The 19,070-nt window shown below is 37.0% G+C and overlaps 2 protein-coding genes across 2 annotated transcripts; one reads left to right on the top strand and one right to left on the bottom strand.

The window, feature by feature from the left end:
- The first annotated feature begins 9,968 nt into the window (after nt 1-9,968).
- Nucleotides 9,969-12,824, top strand: LOC104240094 (uncharacterized). Its single transcript, XM_009794874.2, has 5 exons — nt 9,969-10,314; nt 10,487-10,691; nt 10,841-11,391; nt 11,566-12,176; nt 12,381-12,824. Exons 1-5 carry the CDS (start codon nt 9,969-9,971, stop codon nt 12,822-12,824), a joined length of 2,157 nt encoding a protein of 718 aa, XP_009793176.2.
- A 557-nt stretch (nt 12,825-13,381) lies between these two features.
- On the bottom strand, nt 13,382-18,784 carry LOC104240095 (uncharacterized). The gene is made up of 10 exons (XM_070149053.1): nt 18,554-18,784; nt 16,929-17,756; nt 16,620-16,823; nt 16,299-16,430; nt 16,111-16,216; nt 15,942-16,022; nt 15,284-15,680; nt 15,050-15,176; nt 13,843-14,381; nt 13,382-13,757 (listed from the first exon to the last, which is right to left on the bottom strand). The coding sequence occupies exons 1-10, from the start codon at nt 18,782-18,784 to the stop codon at nt 13,511-13,513; spliced, it is 2,892 nt and encodes a 963-aa protein (XP_070005154.1). The 3' UTR covers nt 13,382-13,510.
- Between the last annotated feature and the right edge of the window lie 286 nt (nt 18,785-19,070).

Genomic DNA, 19,070 nt, shown 5'->3' with positions numbered 1-19,070 from the left:
GCTAAGCTACCACCCCCACTTCAGTCAAGGCAATCAGGAGCTTCCTCAAGCATGCCGGCTTCTATTGGAGATTCATAAGGACTTCTCCAAATTGCCAACCCTCTCTGTAATTTGTTAGAAAAAGATCACCCTTTCTTGTTTTCTGATAATTGCAGGGTAGCATTCGAGGAGTTGAAAAAGAGGCTAGTCACAACACCCATCATTGTTGCCCCCGACTGGGAGCAACCATTTGAACTCATGTGTGATTCCAGTGACTATGCAGTGGGGGCAGTGCTGGGACAACGGAAAGACAAGCTAATGCACCCAATCTACTATGCCAGTAAAACGTTAAGTGAAGCCTAGCTGAACTACACTATGACTGAAAAGGAGATATTGGCTGTGGTGTTTGCATTCGACAAGTTTAGATCATATCTGATTGGTTCTAAGGTAATTATATATATTGATCATGCAGCTCTCAAGTACTTGATTGAGAAGAAGGAGTCCAAACCACGCCTGATTCGTTGGGTGCTGTTATTGCAAGAATTCAACCTTGAAATTCGTGATCGTAAGGGCACAAAAAATCAAGTCGTTGATCAGCTATCACGACTGAAGGAGCTGAAAACTCAGTTGAGGTTGAAGATATCCTGGAAACCTTTCCAGACGAGCAGCTACTCGCTACAAGCCTTGAGCAAGTGCCATGGTATACAGACTTTGCAAATTACCTGGCAAGCGGTATAGTTCCCTATGACCTTTCCTCTGTGCAAAAGAAAAAGTTTTATCGTGACTGCCGCATATATTACTGGGATGAACCTTATTTGTTTAGAATATGTGTTGACAATATGATCCGGAGGTGTATCTCTGAGATAGAACAATCTTCTATTTTGCAGGCATGTCACGCATCAGCATATGGCGGGTATTTTGGAGGAGTCAGGATGACAGCGAAAGTGCTAGAAGCCGGGGTTCTACTGACCAACAGTGTTTAAGTATGCACATCAATGGTTAAAGGTTTGTAATGAATTTCAGCGAACCGGGAACATTTCCCAGCGCCATGAGATGCCCATGAACCCAATTCAAGAGGTTAAAGTGTTCGATGTCTGGGGGATTGACTTCATGGGCCCCTTCGTCAGCTCCTTTGGGAATAAGTACATACTTGTTGCTGTAGACTACGTGTCCAAATAGGTGGAAGCTACAACACTCCCCACTAATGATGCAAGAGTGGTGGTGAGGTTTTTGAAGAAGAACATATTCACCCGTTTTGGGACCTCGAGAGCTATTATCAGTGACGGGGGCATTCACTTTTGCAATCGAGCCTTCGAGAAGTTGCTAGCAAAGTACAATGTATGCCACAAGGTGGCAATACCATATCATCCTCAGACCAGTGGAAAGGTCGAAGTGTCTGATAGAGAGATAAAGAGTGTACTGACCAAGACTATAAATGCCACAAGAACTGATTGGGCGAAAAAGCTAGATGATGCACTCTGGGCCTACAGAACTGCTTTTAAAACACCAATTGGCATGTCACCATATAAGTTGGTGTTCGGGAAGGCCTGTCACTTGCCAGTGGAACTAGAACATAGAGCTTGGTGGGCAATGAAATAGCTGAATCTAGGCATTGAGGTTGCAGGCACAATTAGAGTCACAGAATTGCATGAGCTCAACGAGTTCTGATATCTTGCTTTCGAGAGCACGAGGTTGTATAAGGAGAGAATGAAGAGGTTGCACGACAAAAATATTGTTGAGCGAAATTTCAATCCTGGAGATATAGTATTGCTTTATAATTCAAGATTAAGGCTATTTCCGGGTAAACTCAAGTCAGAATGGTCTGGACCATTTCGAGTGGTCGAAGTATTCCCTTCAGGTGCTGTAGAAATTGCCTCAGAAAAATACTCTCATATATTTTAGAGTCAATGGGCAGAGATTGAAACTATATGTGGGCATGAATGAACCAAAGGAAGTGTCAGAGATCCATCTGACTGTAGCGAGCCTTAAATGCGCTTATCTACGTCGTGCTGCGACGTTAAATCAGGCGCTGATGGGAGGCAAACCATGATTTTTGTTGTTTTTCTTTTCTGTTGTTTGATGTTGTACCAAAGGTATATGAAGCTAAATTCCTTATAAAAAAATTAAAAAAAAAAAAAATTCCTCGTGACCGCGACCGCGGTAAATGACGAGCATTCTGTCTCAGGATTTCTTGATCCACCACGACCGCGGTGAAACACGATCATTCTGTTTCACGCCCCTTCACTCACCGTGGCCGCGGTCGACCGCGGTGATTCGCGACTTTACTGTCTCTTAGGTAAGTGAGACTTAATTTTTTTTATTTTCTTTTCTTTTCTTTTCTAATTCCCCCCCCCCCCCTTAATAAAATTAAAACACCCTGCCCCCACCCTTAATTTCCCTCATCTCCTCTCTCTCTAAAAACCCGAACCCATTATCTCTCTCCCTTTCTTCTTCTTTCTCTCTTCAAGAACATAACCCCCCTCTTCACACACACACACGCACACACCTACAAGACTCCATATTCCATCAATCTCAATTTATACAAACCCAGGTATGTCAAGCTTCTCCTCTCCCTTCTTGTGTTTCTTTATTATTTTTGCAATTTTCATGTTGGAAGTGTGTAGTATTTCTAGTTCGATTTTGTGTTGATTTTATTTTGTGCTTTTTAGTAGGTTGTGTGAAAAATGTTGTAGAGAAGAGTGTGGTTTTGTTGTGTAAAATTAATTATGGTAGGGTGGGTATGGTAAGTGAGAATGGTTGATTTGGGGGATGAGTTATGCTTCCATGGGGTTAGGTGTGTTAGAATAGAAGCCATGCTCACAATGTGTTTGTGAAATTGCCCCAATGGAGTTTTAATGGCTAATGTGACCATGGTGGTGGTGAAGTCTGAGTAACCACCCAGGGGTCACACAACTCAAACCCTCACTAATAAGAGCCTCTGTTTTTGGCAGGTATAATGCATCAATCCAGGAAGCGACGTACCACAGGGTCCTCCGCTAGTGGACCGGGTAGTTCTTCTAGAGTTCGGGGTCAAGCTAGTGTAGAACAGTTTGACCGCGCTAGGTTTGTCTCCAAACCAGCTAAGGACAGGTATATCGCCAAGGCGTCCAATAAATTGTTACCTGAAGTACATATTGACCGACAAGCCTTGCAAGTGGAATGCCCAAGTATCTTTGCAGAGTTGGGGAGGTGTCAGCTGGACATCTTCTTTGATGAACCGGAGGAGGTGAATGTACTGATGGTATGAGAGTTTTACGCAAACTACCCAGAGCATGTTAATAGGGTGTTCACAGTACGAAACACCTGGGTAAATGCGTCCCTTGAGGCCATTCGCCGAGTGTACCAGCTACAAGTATTCACTGGGGATAGAGATCATTACATTGCTTATCACCGCTCAACTATCTGGTGGGCACTGATTCTTGAAGCAATATGTGTGTCTGACAGGAGCATATATGGATAAAGCACCGGATCACATTGAACTCCCAGTCTCTCAATTGGGAGGCTAAGTGTTGGCTCACAATTATCAACAGTCGTTTGCTGCCCTCCAACAACACTACCGATGTCAATGAGCCACGAGCAGCAACTATCTATTGTTTTTTGACCCACCAGGATTTTGATGTCGCCAAGCTCCTTCATGATGAGATGTTTATTCGATCCCCAGAATTACTCAAAGGGTTTTACTTCCCATCTCTGGTTACTAAGTTGTGTCGTGCTGCACGAGTTCCTGAAAATCCTAGAGTAGATGGGAAATTTCCATTGAAAGCCCCATTCCGGGCTAGCAAAATCATAGTTGGGAGAGAGCCGGTAATGTTGGTTGATAATGATGATGATGTTGATGAGGATGCTGAGGATAGTGCTGCCCCACCACAGCCGAGAGCTGATGAGGCGGGCCCATCATAGGCCCACCGAAGTATCCGTATGACAGGCCTGGAGCAAGAAATGGCTGGCCTCCGCACTTCGGTCACTGACATGGGCACCAGAGTTGACAATTTGACTACTCTACATGCCAAGTCAGAGAAAAAGATCATGGGCTGGCTCTGGGCACTAGGAAAAGCGTGTTACCTCAATCCTAGCATCGTATCTGATCAGGATTGAGCATTAGAGAAGTCCCATTACCTTACTCTGCTTTACATTCGTTGACCTGGGGACATGCCAAAGCTTTAAGTGTGGGGTGGGGGATGGTTGTTGTTGTAAAATTGTATAACTTTGTATAGTGTTGTCTTTTGTTTGGTATTGTTGGTTTGTTAGTTAACTTCGACTTGGCCCGAAGACGGACACCTCTCGACGGGTCTCTTGAGGGATATAAGTCGAACAAAAAAAACAAAAAACAAAAGATTTTCGTTTGATTAGGTAGTGTATCAACTCCCCCTTGGTTTTTCTTTAAATCACGGTTCTTTTCCAAGGGGGTGTAGTTAGTTTTTCTTTTTAGTTTAGAAAGTCTTGGGCGAGAAATAAAAATAGAAATAGGGACCCTTAACTCTATGGTACCTTGAATAAAGACTGCTTTAGCGTGACACTTAGGCTCTTTAGTTGACTCAAAGAAGGCCTTAAATTGTGTGTTCCTGAATGGCTCAAGTACTTAGAACAGAGTGTCTGATGATCCTAACTGAATTGAGTCATGTGCCGTGTGTGAGTGAGGCTTTCTGTATTCTGTGTTAACATTCAATGCCTAGAACTTGCCCTGTGTGTGTGCAAAGCGAAATGGTAGCCTTTTGTGGTCTTGAAAATGATATAGGCATTTCTTTGCTTAATCCTTCTATGTATGCTTGTTCCCACCTGACTGTGTATACCCTAGTCAACCTTGTTGATCCTGTAAGCCTGTTTTCCTTGGCAACCATATTATAAGCCTAACCCGAGTTTAAATAGTCTATCTTGTTGAACCCTATCACCTCTTAAAAGCACTCAAAAACGGATATGGAAAAATATAAGTGTGGGGTGGTTGGTTGGGCTGTTAAGTGGAATCAAGGGGATAAAAAAAAGTGCATTGGTTGATAAAAAATATTAGAGGCCACCAAAGAAACAATATTAGTCAAGTATTACACTACGGCCAAGCCTATGGTGTGTTGTTTGTGGCATAAGAACTTGTTCTGAGGGTGAGTGAAATGTTGTATTCGAATTCCTCAGTGTGTGGTTTGTAAACGATATAAGTCTCTTTTGTAGTGAGTAGGCACATGATTCATGAAGGGAAGGTAAGTCTGGACCTCTGAATGATAGTAGGAGAGTTGTTTAGGAGTATTGCGTGGCTAGAAAGGAGTCCACTCTTGAGGCGAGGAGGTTGCGCTGATGTAGTCTATCCATGTGAACTATTCTTGGTATAGGGAGTAGGGAAGTGACCCAATGACGATTAGGCCTATAGAGTATAGTTTGTTGCTAGAGGATTAGCAATGGTTTAAGTGTGGAGTGTTGATAGTAGGCTACATAGACGCTATTTACACTCCAAATATACCATACTCTATTGTTGTTTTAAAGGCTAAATGATAACAAAATACTCTAATTGGTGTTCTTTTGCTTTGCAGGGACTAATCCAAGTTAGGAAGAGACTACAGAGTGTTTTGGAGTCAATAATGTGGATATAAGGCCAATCAAGAAGAACCCAAACGAAAATAAGCAAGAAAGAGGCAAAGGAGGACAAGACAAGAGGCCACCGCGACCGCGGTCGACCGCGGCTGGAATACGGTAGGCCAAAAGATTAAGGCAGAATAGTTGTATTTCACCGCGGTCGAGCCGCGTTCTGCCGTGGCCGCGGTCGACTGTGTAATCGCCCAGAAATTATGGGACTAAAGTGTAAATAGGTGGAAACTTCTCCTAACCCTTTATAAACTCAACAAACTCGCCCAAGTAAAGGTTAAGCTTGTTTTTAGACTGAATTGGAGGCAAGAACAAGTGTGAGAAGAGCAATCAACCATTAAAGTTTTTCAATCTTCTCTTTGTTATCTTTATTTGCACATTATGAATACTTTTGTAGTTTTATCTTGCTTTGCTATGAGTAGCTAATTCCATAGTCTAGGGTTTTGATGGAACCTATTGAAGGATGAGCTTTGTTTTATGTAATATAGTTTACCCGATCTAATCTCTATTTGTTCAACTACGTTCTTGTTGTAGTTAATTGATAGGATCCTCAATTAGTTGTGCCTATGTAGTATGTATTACTCGGGAGAGAGTGCATATTTAGGTAATTGTTGAACAACACCACTCCCAAAGTATATGAGGGATCAATAACCGAAGGTTTAAAGGCGGGATTAGGGATAACGAAGCCTTGGGTGCGATCTAAAGTGAGCTGTAGTAAAAGCCAGCTAGCGTAACTCGGGAGAGTGCGTCTAGTAATTTGTCGTGATTACTCGGAAGAGATTTACGGTAATATGAGTGCTCATGATCGATAGAGACGATTAAGCGAATCTATGCAAAACATAACAGGAAGGGATTCCATCAATAGGGGAAAACATACCTTAGATCCTTCTCTTACTTGCATATAAACCAGTCATAGTTAGCTGTTAGTTACTTGCTTTCATTCAGTTATAGTTAGTAAAAACATCTCCAATTGTTATTCAAAATATCTGAAAAGTTGATTACGAAGAATTTAGTGAATCTAACAAGAGTAATTGGTAGGTTAATTCCCTGTGGATTCGACTCTGGGCTAAATACTCAGATTATATTTGCAGCGACCGCTTTGTCCTTTTTTATAAGGCATAGTTGGGCGTGATCACTGGTCATTGACCCGACTATTTGTTGAACTCAACCCATTTTGACCCAGCCCATTTCAACTCGTCAAAAGTTTGGTTGATTTTTAGTCCAAATTGATCTATGAGTAACTTTGCTAAAATATCTGGAAAATAATTTTTTTTGTTTGATATGTTATATATGACCATAACAAAAGAAAAAAAAGTCTTATTTGATAATTAAACAATTCATAAAAAAATAATACACATATATTAATTAAAGCCTGGTAAGAGTTGGCGGGTTGGGGTATGACCCAAATTTTAGCCCAACTTGACCCAGCTCATCTCAACCCAAGTTACTATTAGGTAGGTTATTGACCCGCCTATTTATTGACTTAGCCCATTTTGACCCGCCCAAAATCAAGTCAACCCTCCCATTTAACACCTCTATCTAGGGCATTACCAGAATCTTACAGTATTCATGGAGTAAAATCCGAAGGGTAAATTAAATTAGCAACATAATCTTTGGTTTGGGGGGATTTGGGATGTGGTTGGGGGAGACAGTTTTATAGCCCGTTTAGCCAAGCTGCAAAAATCAGCTTATTTTGAGAAGTGCTTTTTTTTCAAAAGTACTTTTGGTGAGAAGCAGTTTGTGTTTGGCTAATTAGATTGAAAAGCACTTCTGAGTAGCAATTAGTGTTTGGCCAAACTTTAAAAAACTGTTTCTAAGTGTATTTTTCTCAAAAGTGTTTCTCAAAAAAGTGCTTTTGGAGAGAAGCTACATTTTTCTACTTCTCCAAAACTGCTTCTGCTTCTCCTCAAAAGCACTTTTTTTCTTTCCAAAAACTTGGCCAAATACCTCAATAAAAAAATATTTTTGACCAAAAAAAAAGTTTGGTCAAACAGGATATTAGACTTATACATGTTTATGCATGTCTACATTGTCTAGTAAAAGAGCACTAAGTTGTTTTTAAGCAGCAAAGTTTGAAAAATAGATGAATGCCCTACTACTATGTGGTGATGTGATGGCTTCAAAGTCGTACATTCAAGTTTGTACCTCTCTTTGAGCAGAACAGTTGAAAAAATAAGTTTGGTCAAAGTGATGGGAGCCCAGGGCAACCCGTTGATGAATATACGTTAAATTTGCCACATTCCATTGCATGAAACTTGCTACTACTTGCTAGCTACGTGAAAAACAATGGAGTAAAATATAAAAAGAGACACTCACTAGCTGCCTTTTCACCTTTTGTTTCCTGGCAGTGCTTGTTACTTTTATCATGCCACAACATATGAGTTAATAAAAAAAATATTTGCTTCTGGCACATGAAAAGTGAAAAGTGAAAGGCAATGACATATTTATAATCGTCTAATTATAAGCAAAATTACAGGTAAAAGAAGTTGTCTTGCAGTCTACCAGTTTATTTTTGTGACTGATTATATATTAACACTAGATGATCAAATAAGTCATAAAAAACAAAGAAGATCTATGCGCACTTAGTAATGTTTAGAGTTTGCTATTTCCTTGAATTTGCTCATCCCCGTCAAAGGCTAAAACAAGCTAATCTAATATTTGTGCATTATTTTATTAGTGGAGATTAAGCACAAAGCACACATACCGAAGGGTCAAGTGGAATAACGTCCATGCATCCGTTCAGGGGCGGATTTAGGGGCGCAAGGATATTCACCCGAATACCATTCGCCGAAAAATTATACTGTATATATAAAGCAAAATTTATTTTTTATCTTTATATATTAAGTTTTGAACACCCTTAATATTATCCAAAAGTGTAATTTAGTGGTCATGGAGTTCAAAATCTACATAAGATCATAAGTTCAATTCCCACTAGCTACAAAATAATTTTTCTAAATCTCCTTCGTGGAGATCTGCATCCGTTTACTTATCACAGCTGTTATGAACTTATTATTTAAAAACAGTTTGCCTTATCAAAGGAGACAATTGAGAAAGAAAAACAGACAAATTTCATAGAAGAAAAAAAAAAACAAATTGTCTCTTGTCTTACATAAGAATTTTCCTTCAAAATTCTCTCCGACAAGGTATAATGGGAATACACTTGTAAGCTTTTAAGAAGTCAAGATCCCGCACCTTAAGAAATCCAAATTCATCTTTCTTTATTTTTCTTGTTTCACAAAGGAAGAATGTAGCTTTTGCTAGGCGCCGCATAGTTAAAAATTATATAACTACTGCCGGCGATAAAAGTAAAAAGCGTTTTTGGCGGCCGGTGGATCTCTGAATATTAAGTAATGTTTGAATGGACGAGAAGATGAGGAAGGAGGCTACATATATGATAGGAACACACAAGAGAACAACTTTTCAATGCTAGTAATAAAAAAAAAACTAAAAGTATTAAACTATGTAATTGGGTTGATATTTGATAGACTTATCTTGTTTAAGGACCGAGAACTATTTGGCGGTAATTCATGTCGAATGAAAACCCAAATGGAAAAAGATGGCAAAATCAAAACATTCTGTGACTGCTGGGATTCGAGCCCAGGTCTCCTCGGCCACAACGTGAAATTCTCACCACTAAACTACAGCCACCTTGTTGTTACTTAATTTTCTATTTATATATATAACCAAATAGACGAAACCGATGACATTTCCATGCTCCTCTGCTAACGAACAATCTGATATACTGGTTATAAAACAAGAAGCACCTGATATCTTGATTTAAGCAATTATTGCTATGTACATAATTTTTATGAATTAATTAGCTATAAAGCAACTCTTCTGGCTATCTAAGATGCATGCCTAATATTGAAACGATGAAAAATGTACTTAATAATAGAATTGTTCGTCCTTTCTTTATGTTTCACATTGACATCAAATGTATTTAAAAGGCCTGTGATTGGGCTCGACAACTTTAAATTTTTACCTGATATAGCAAGGGATTTTTACCTATCTATACCATATATCAAACATTATTATCAAAAATGTTCATAATTTGTTATTTACCCATGTAGTCCACACTTTTACTACAAATTATATACCAATCCAAAAATAGGTAGATTTTGCCATTAAAAAGGCCCTAAAATGAAGGCACCAAATCTGATGTGATTCTGTCAAGGATTTTATTCCAATTTTGAAATGAAGGCGATTTTCATTCCTGATGAAGGCACCAGTTGCATAATTCTCTCCTTCCTCAACAGAAAGAGATTTCACAAAAAACGCAATCAAATTGTACAATTACTGAAGAGAGACTATATCTGTTCTTCGTCTCAAATTGTACAAAATTGCTCTTCGTCGATATCAGTATTCAAATTGTAGAAACTATATCTCTTCTTCGTCTTTTTTCCTATCAACTACACGAAATCATGTCAAAAATCCCAATAATGCTGAAATCGAATGGTAATTGGGATAACTATGGCAGATTTAGAGATTTTGAAGTTGATGCCATTGTGGTAGATGATAATGCAAACTACGGAATTCTCAGTTCTACAATTGCAGAACAATTATCGATTGATACATCGGATAAAATTATAGAAATCAAATACATTGTGAACGAGAATTGTCCTCCAATGGAGATTAGGAATGATATGGGGGTTCGTGCTTACATGGAAACCAAAAAGGAGAATAAAAACTTAGGTTCGTATCCTTTATGTATAAGCGTAAGAGATTTCAATATGGAATTGGCAATCAACAATGAAAGCACCAGTGCAGGTATGTTTGATTCGACATTGCAGAGAGTTATGGTGTTACTATGTTATCTACAATATTACTACAATTACCTACAATTAAACTACAAAGCTCACATAGTACTGAAAAGGATAAAGCAATGTTGCTTTCAAAATTATCTACATAGAAACTACATTTATGAATTTATTGTTTGCAGGTTCGTCTGGATCCCTAAACTTACTTGAATTTCCATCCTCACCAGCTATAGAGGAATATCAAAGTGAAATAATAACTGAATCTACGCAAACATATATTGAAGAAGGACAAGTTTATCAGGACAAGCAAACAGTAGCTGCTGCAATGAAGAATTATTCAGTGATGCACAAGTTCCAGTTCAGAGTAAAAAGATCCAGTCATAGAAGGTATGTAGTTATTTGTGGATAATATATCAGCAAAATCAGTGTATGATTGAAGATAGGTGGGTTTTATAAATTGTAGTTAAATTGTAGTCAATTTGTAGTTAATTGTAGTTTTTTCATAAATTTGTGTAAATATTGTATTTCTTTTGTAGCTACTGGCTTATATGTGTTGCTGAAAGCTGTAAATGGCATTTCAAGGCAACGTCAATTAATGATTCGGCAATGTTCAAGATAAGAAGTTTCAGCCGTCAACACACATGCTGCCTAATGGACGAAACATTCATACAGCGCAAACGTACTGCAGCAGTACTTGGTAGCATGGTCGTTCCAAAGTATTGTGATCCTAAGACTGTTTACACACCAAAGGACATACAAACTGACATGTTATCCGAACATGGACTGAACCTAAGCTACATGCAAGCATGGAGAGCAAAGGAAAAAGCTTTACAGTTTTTGAGAGGGAATCCGTGTGACTCCTACAACAAATTACCCAAATATTTTTATATTCTTGAGAAGAATTATCCTGGTTCTGTTGTTAAATTGAAGAAGGCAGCAGATGATTGCTTCTTATACGCATTTGTTGCTCTTTGTACATCAATAAATGGTTGGCAACATTGTAGGCCGGTAATAGTGGTTGATGGGACATTCTTAAAGTCAGCCTATATGGGGATTATGCTGACAGCAAGCACCATGGATGCAGCAGGTAAATAATGGAATAATTTTGTACTTATTTGTAGACAGTCTTTAAAATGCAGTTAAATTGTAGTTATGTTGTAGTTATTTTGTAGTTATATAAAAGAATGTAGTTAGCATGTCTATATTTCTCAATATATATTGTAGTTGTTATTTAATCATATTTTATGTCTTAAAAATGTAGGTACTATTTTTCCCTTGGCATATGCTGTGGTTGATTCTGAAAACGATGCGTCTTGGAAGTGGTTCTTTGAGCAATTCAAGGAGGCATATGGTGAAAGACCTTCAATGTGTGTTGTTTCAGATAGGCATGAGAGTATACTGAAGGCAACATCAGTTGTCTATCCGGGATTGGCACACTACTCTTGCATGTGGCATATATGGACAAATATAAGGTCAAAATTCAAGAAGGGACATCTACAATTACATGAATTGTACTTTGCTACAGCACGGTCATACACTATGGATGAATTTAATGAAAGGATGTTGAAGATTGAAGAGGTAGACCTGCGTGTAAAGTCTTACCTATATGATATTGGCTATCATAGATGGTCAAGAGTACATGCAACGGTAAATAGAACTTTTACTATGACGTCAAACATTGCCGAGTCATTGAATGCTGTAACAAAAGATGCAAGAGAGCTTCCAATATTTGATCTATTTGAGTATATGAGGACTCTTCTTGAACGTTGGACAAAAGAAAAGTTATCGAAGGCAAAGGGTACTTTCACATACCTTGGTCACAAATACAACAAAGAATTGGAAGACAACAGTACATTATCTCAGAAACTAAGGGTAAGATATTTTTTTTTGGTGCAGTAGAATCAAAAAAGTACTAGCTGCAGTTTTTCCAGATTGTAGTTAAACTGTAGTCAAATTGTCGGTAATAATAGTTTGTAGATGAGCTGTAATATATTTGTTGCTGATTTGTAGGTAAATTGTTGATAATCCATTTTAATGATTGATGTATTATTATTTCTGTTTGGTCTTCAATTGTAGGTGAGGGCTTCAACAGATCATATACATACTGTGTTAGATGGTGTGAAGCGGTACATTGTGTGTCTAGAAAACAAGAAATGTAGCTGTGGACAATTCCAACTTGATGAACTTCCATGTGCGCATGCTTTGGCAGCATTAAGGCATAGGAATGAAACATACAAAAACTATTGCTCTCCGTATTACACAAGGAAGAGCCTTCTGCTTACCTATGAAATGCCAGTAAATCCTCTTCCTGATAAAGGCAAATGGGAAGTGCCACAACATATTTTGGATGAGGTAGTAAAGCCACCGGCGGGAGATAAAAGGCAGCCAGGGAGACCTCACAAGGAAAGATATAAAACATTTGATGAAATAAAGTCAAAGAAATACAAGGTGTCATGTGGTAATTGTGGAGGTGAAGGGCATAACAAAAGAACTTGCAAGAATGCGCCGAAAAAGAAATGAATATCATGTAGTTAGAATAGTTATTCAAAATAAATGTTAGTGAGCTCAAATTATCGGATTTTCTTGTCTAATTGTTTAAGTTTTTGAAGATGAATAAGAAGTATAAACATCAATTTGTGTATCTGCACTATTTATGTTTTTATGTATTCTGTCAAGCATCTAAAGTTGTCTTTTTTTTATAGAATAGTTAAACTTTAATATTTACTGTATACAAAAAAACTGATATTAATAAAGAATGCATTCAACGTAAATTGTATCCAGATTGTAGTGAATATGTAGTTTAACTGTGTTAGAACTGTAGTCCTGTTATTCATATGTAGAGGAGTTGTAGTTAAAATGTAGTTTGACGTAGTTTAAATGTAGATAAATTGAATTTTTTTGATAAACCTTGTTGTTAAAAAATGGCTAAATTATTTATATGATTCCTGTATTTATTTTATCTTTCTGCTGTGTAACAAATGACAGTTATATACAGATATTACTTGGCACTTGAAGGTATTTATAAAAATAACTTGAAGATTAAAGTCAAATTGTAAGACAAAGTTGTTGCTGTAAAAATGTAATCAGAGTACTAGAGTATAATGTAATCAACAAAAAGTGTTGTAGAAAACCAAAACGACATATTTCCTACATTGTTTTCCAATTCAACTACCAAATTTCACAGACCAAACTAGGAACACAATAGTCTATTTCTTCTTTCGTTGCACTCTAGTCCTCTCGTTTTTTGCCGGAGCACCCTTCCTCCTTGCTAGCCTGCCAGTAACCTCACTCTCACTGATTGACCCATCTTCTTGCTTCTTTGTTGCATAGTCCCACAGTAGAGCTCCATAGCGTCTACGGTGTTGGTCAATATCAGAAAGATCTTCCTTTGGGATTGCCAAATCTCCAAGGCTAACATACTCCGCAAATGCAGCCACAAATACACCACAATCGCTGCATAAGATGAGAATTTTTCATTATATAACAAATGATTAAAATAAAAAAATTAAACATATAGAAAGGGAGATTATTTTTTTACACTGAGCCTTCCTTTTGTTGTGGAATCTCAGCAACCATCCATTGTATGTCGAGAGGGTCCGTAACTGGTTTTTCGATGTATGCCTTTGTGCTCTTGAAGTTAATGTCTTTACGTTTACCATAGAAACCAGTGCATGATAAATACAGAGGGATAATGATTGAAAACTTGTCAACCAATGTCTCTACTGTTTTATGACGGTTTGCTCTCACCATGGAATCATAAACATAAAGTTGTCTGTCCTTTATGTCAAAAACTAGCAACAACCAATGGAAGTTCTCTTCAAGGTTCACAGGCATGAGCACATAGTCAACAAGATCCCATGCAACATTAGCAAGAATTCTGTACCCAAGAATATATTCTCCAACATCATCCTCGGGTTTAACAACCGAATACCTTTGTTCCGGTGGAGAACTTATGAACTTGTCATAGATTCTTTCAATCTTTGTCTTGAACAAGCAATCCGTGGTTGTGAACCTAGTATTATTGTTGGGGCCATATTTGCCTCTTTTTCGCAGATAATACATAATAACATCAATGTGCTGCCAAAATAGAATAAACATATACAATAAGGTACGGTGTAACCACACTTGTCTACAAGACAGCTACAGATTAACTACAATTTGAATTTATTAAAAACTCTAACAGATTGCTGCAAATTAGCTACACTATAACTACAGAAATATAACAGTTAGTCCAAGTACCTCACAAAATGTAATTTAATTGTAGTTTGTATGAACCATAGTGAACAAGTACTATATGTACAATTGACCCATCAGACTACAAAACAACTACACATTAACTATATTTATGCACTGTCTACATTTATTCACTATACAGAGGAACAAATGAAACATACCACCTAACTTAAGCTCCCAAAAATCAGCAAGTTCAACCTACAGTTAATATTAATAGGCATAATCACAAGCTCTACAATATTACTACAAGGTAACTACAGTTATGGTACACGGAGATTCCAAGTCAGTCAAAAGTACCAAAATTCCAGTTTGTACATACAATCATCATCACATATGATACATAAGGTCCATAAAAAGCAAAATTTCACAGCTGAGACATAAATATAGTAACATATATATGTTGTCTACAATATTACTACAATTACACATCATAGCTGAAAAATAAACTACAATTACACTACACAGCTGAAGACAAAACAGATATTGTGAATGATTATGTTCTTTATACTTACTGTGTTATTGATGACTTGTCCGGGGTGAGCAAGGTCATAAAACCAGTCCTTCTTATCAATCTTTTCACAACCAAAATCCAACCAAGGCTTGATTTGGTTATCCTTCTTGGAAAAGTAATATTTCCTCCTGTAATAACAAAAAAAAGATGATCAAATACAAAAAATTTACAAAATGAATTACAATTTTAAAGTATAAAAATGGTGAACAGACAGTGTAAAATGAAGCATTCATACCTCCTAGATACTTTATCACTACGAATGTATAACCAGTTGGTGAACCTTTCTGTCAATTCAGGATCTACATTTTCACCTATGACACTTGTGAAGGGGTGCTTGAGGTAAAAAAATTTAGGTCCAACAGATGTGCTGCCTCCAGAACTATACAAAGATGTGAAAGGTGATCGTGCATGTTTTCCCGGTTGCCTTGTTCTACCGGGATGAACAGGGGTTGATTCATCTCGTATGGGCTCGCCATACATGACCAACTGTGATAAGTTTTCTGGCAGCTCAAAGTCATCCAATGTCAAACCTTTGTTTTCAATGCCTTCAGGAACAACTTTTTTATCAATGCCTTCAGGAACAACTTCAGTCACAGTCACACCGTGAATTGGCGACTGTGGAACTTCACCTTCTGTAGATAAGTGTAGATCAATGTAGATATGAACAGTATTATGGAGTTATAGAGAATATATTACCTGCTTGTTATGGCTCAGCCACTTCATCAATTACTGGTTCTTCCTCAATATTTCCTTGTAGATGTTCTGGTGAAACATCAGCTTGAATGAATAATTGGGAATGAGAATTGTAGATATATGTAGGAATATGTAGTTAAGGTGTAAATTATTAAAATTTTGCATAAAAACCTTATTGTAATGAAGGAATGGTTCTGTACCTGCTTTATATGCCTCAGCTGCTTCTTGGAAGTCAGGATATAAGTCAACATGTGGTTGAAAATGTTCTGGAGAAATTGTAGCTGCAACACATAGTAAAAAAATGATTAGTATAATTTAATAATGCTGTCTTGAAATTTGTAGATATGTATGCAGGAATTTTGTAGATACCTGTATTGCTTGTGCTTCCATGCAGTTGATCACCAGCATTGAACTGGAATTGCTGGTTGTTATCTCCTTGATGTTGGTAATTATTTTTTGTTGAACTACCAGCAAACTACAATTTTGGGGAATATTTGAGACTACTTTATTCATATGTCTTAATTAGTCTTAGTACAAAATTATATGTAAATTCTTACCTTTGACTCATCCAAATCAAACCTCTTGTTTATCACATTCATAACACCCTTCAAAGATTGATCTATGAACTCTCGAAGGCTTGAGAGTTCCTCAAAAACATCCTTCCTATAGGCATCTAACTTTACATCAACCTAAAAATTAAATATATAATTAGTTGGTAATCTTATTCTAACTGCTACAGTTACACTACAATTCAACAAACTATAATTGTTATAGATTTATACCACAAATTAACTACAATGTATAACATACTATAATTGTTATGTAATGAAGTCAAAATGTAGCAAATTATGTCAATATATTGTAGTTATTCATAATACCTGCACAATCCCCTTTTCCAACTTCATGAGCTTGCTACTGACAGATTCAATGTCCTCTTGACAATCTGTATATTTGGGTTCAAATGATGGAGAAGCAGCAGTTGGAACATGTGATGGTTGAGCACCATGTTCATCTTCATATTGAATCTTGTCTGGCAGATTAAGCACTCCAAGCTCTTCTCCAGATTCAATCATGTTTGTGAACTGAATGATGAAAATAACAGTTAATTCAAGTGACAAAAAAAATGTAGATTCAATGTAGTTATTATGAATGTAATTGTAGCATCATACAAAAGTGGAAAAAAATACCTTGATCCACTCAGGCTTGATCATCTTCTCTTCAATTGCAGTTAACCAAATCTGCCCCTTTGTAGCTGACCATCTTAAAATGCGAGGTATAGATTCAGAACATCTCGTAGCAAGCTCGGTGCTGACGGACGAGCAACACTCATATAGCCACACTTGCAAGGCTAATGAGCATCCCCGTATCAGATAAGAATGTACATGGGGATTAAGACGATGTCGGACAGATTCAATAACCTGCTTGAAGGATTTGATACCCCATGGGTATGACTCAAAATTACCAGACTCTATTAGAAAGAACATAAACTTGTCTATGAAAGTCACATTGTCTTTATCAGAAGGACAAACAAAAAATTCCAACATATAAAGAATGCACAACTTCACCGCATCCACATCGTTTGCCCATGCTTTATTAGTCACTACTTTTTTCAAATGCCATTTCTCAACCCTTTCTTTGTTCGGAAAATATGTATTCATTAAAGGGCTAACATAGGTGGAAGTGTAACCATAGTCTGAAAACTTATTCACACAATTAAGACCAGTTATCAACCCAAATTCTCTCAAGGAAAAATTCAATTTTTCACCCTTAAATAGTACTGAAAAATATGAGTCAGTAGACTTTGTCAATTCATACTTCATCAGAAGATGAAGTGATTGGTTTTGCATACAGATTTTGGGGAGACCTAATAAGTAACCAAAACAAATTTTTCTGAAAACCCTTAAAGCATTCGGAGAGAGTAAAGCTTGTATCTGGCTAGGTATGCTAGGATCACACAAACTGTGGAATCTAAGCACACCATAATCAATATTTTGTTGTGCAAAGTAAGGTCCATTCTGTAGAAAATATAAAATTAATGAACATTAGTAGTTTGCATAAAAAGGAAACAGTAATCTACATATAACTACATGACAAATACAAAATATAACTAGAAGAAGAATAGCCTACCCACACCTATAACTACAAAACAATAACAGAAGAACAATGCACGTGTAAACATTATCTACAGAATGTAACAGTTACTTCAAGTATGTCACATAAATGTAGATTAACTGTAGTTAGAATGAAGTTAAATATATGAGCTATACAGGCTACAATAAAAAATAACATATCTACAATTTAACCATCAGACTACACATCAACTACAAACTAACTACATTTATACACTGTCTAAGAGTCACAGTTCCAATTAAACTACAAAATTGAGACAAAGAATCTACAAAATTAGGACAACACCACATTTTACCAAAATACACTTGAACAATCAAAGAAGAACAATGCACTTGTAAACATTATCTACAGAATGTAACAGTTACTTCAATTAACTCACAACATGTAGATAAATTGTATTTAGAATGAAGTTAAATGTAGCAGCAATACAGGTTGCAATGAAAAATACCATCTCTACAATTTAACGATCAGACTACAAATCAACTACAAACTAACTACAGTATACACTGTCTAATAATCACAGTTCCATTAAACCTACAAAATTGTGAAAAATAATCTACAAAATTAGGACAATACCACATTTGGCCAAAAAACACTTGAACACTAAATTAACACTTGAACAACAGATTTTTACAACCAAAATCAAACTACAAAACAGTGAGGAAACATAAATAGTGTTTACCTTTATTGAAATTTTTTCCTTAACCAATTTTGGTACTTTTTTTGAGGGTTTCTTCTTCTTTGGTTTTGATGAAGAAGGAGAGACCTTGTGTTTTTTCACAGATTGAATTTTGGGAGAATCATCTACAAAATCGTCATCTACACTCAACTCTTTCCCCTTGCGTTTCAGTTGATTGTCGACTAGTTTATCAACTCCACCAACATCAATATCGTGCAAATGCTTGCTTCTCATTTCCGCACGAATTTGTCTAGGAGATGAAATACCAGTAGTTTGTTCACTTGCATGCGTCGTTTGTGGGTTTTTGGTGGTGATTTTGGTGTTAAAACACCCAAATCAAAGGTTGGAATATCAGCTAATATAGCTTTTGATGATTTTTTTGGGGAATGTTGGTTTTTTTCATGATTTAGGAGTTGAAGACAAAGATGGAAGTGAATTCAAATCGTGGGAGATACTATCAACTGAAGGTAATTAAGTGGAGAAGAAAGTGATGGTAATTGTGGGTGAGAAGAGATTGTAC

This window comes from Nicotiana sylvestris, chromosome 6, assembly GCF_000393655.2.
Source record: "Nicotiana sylvestris chromosome 6, ASM39365v2, whole genome shotgun sequence".
Classification (NCBI taxonomy): domain Eukaryota; kingdom Viridiplantae; phylum Streptophyta; class Magnoliopsida; order Solanales; family Solanaceae; genus Nicotiana; species Nicotiana sylvestris.
Note: the sequence above shows the minus strand (reverse complement) of the source record. Positions and strands in the feature narration are given on the sequence as shown.

What these genes read in the sequence shown, in the direction of transcription:
- LOC104240094 (XM_009794874.2), top strand. Translation starts at nt 9,969, where the DNA reads ATGTCAAAAATCCCAATAATGCTGAAATCGAATGGTAATTGGGATAAC. An exon ending in CAATGAAAGCACCAGTGCAG is followed by an intron (nt 10,315 to 10,486) that starts GTATGTTTGATT and finishes TATTGTTTGCAG; the next exon opens with GTTCGTCTGGATCCCTAAAC. An exon ending in AAGCACCATGGATGCAGCAG is followed by an intron (nt 11,392 to 11,565) that starts GTAAATAATGGA and finishes TTAAAAATGTAG; the next exon opens with GTACTATTTTTCCCTTGGCA.
- LOC104240095 (XM_070149053.1), bottom strand. Translation starts at nt 18,784, where the DNA reads ATGAGAAGCAAGCATTTGCACGATATTGATGTTGGTGGAGTTGATAAA. An exon ending in AGGAAAAAATTTCAATAAAG is followed by an intron (nt 17,757 to 18,553) that starts GTAAACACTATT and finishes TATTTTCTACAG; the next exon opens with AATGGACCTTACTTTGCACA. An exon ending in TTGATTTGGATGAGTCAAAG is followed by an intron (nt 16,217 to 16,298) that starts GTAAGAATTTAC and finishes CCAAAATTGTAG; the next exon opens with TTTGCTGGTAGTTCAACAAA.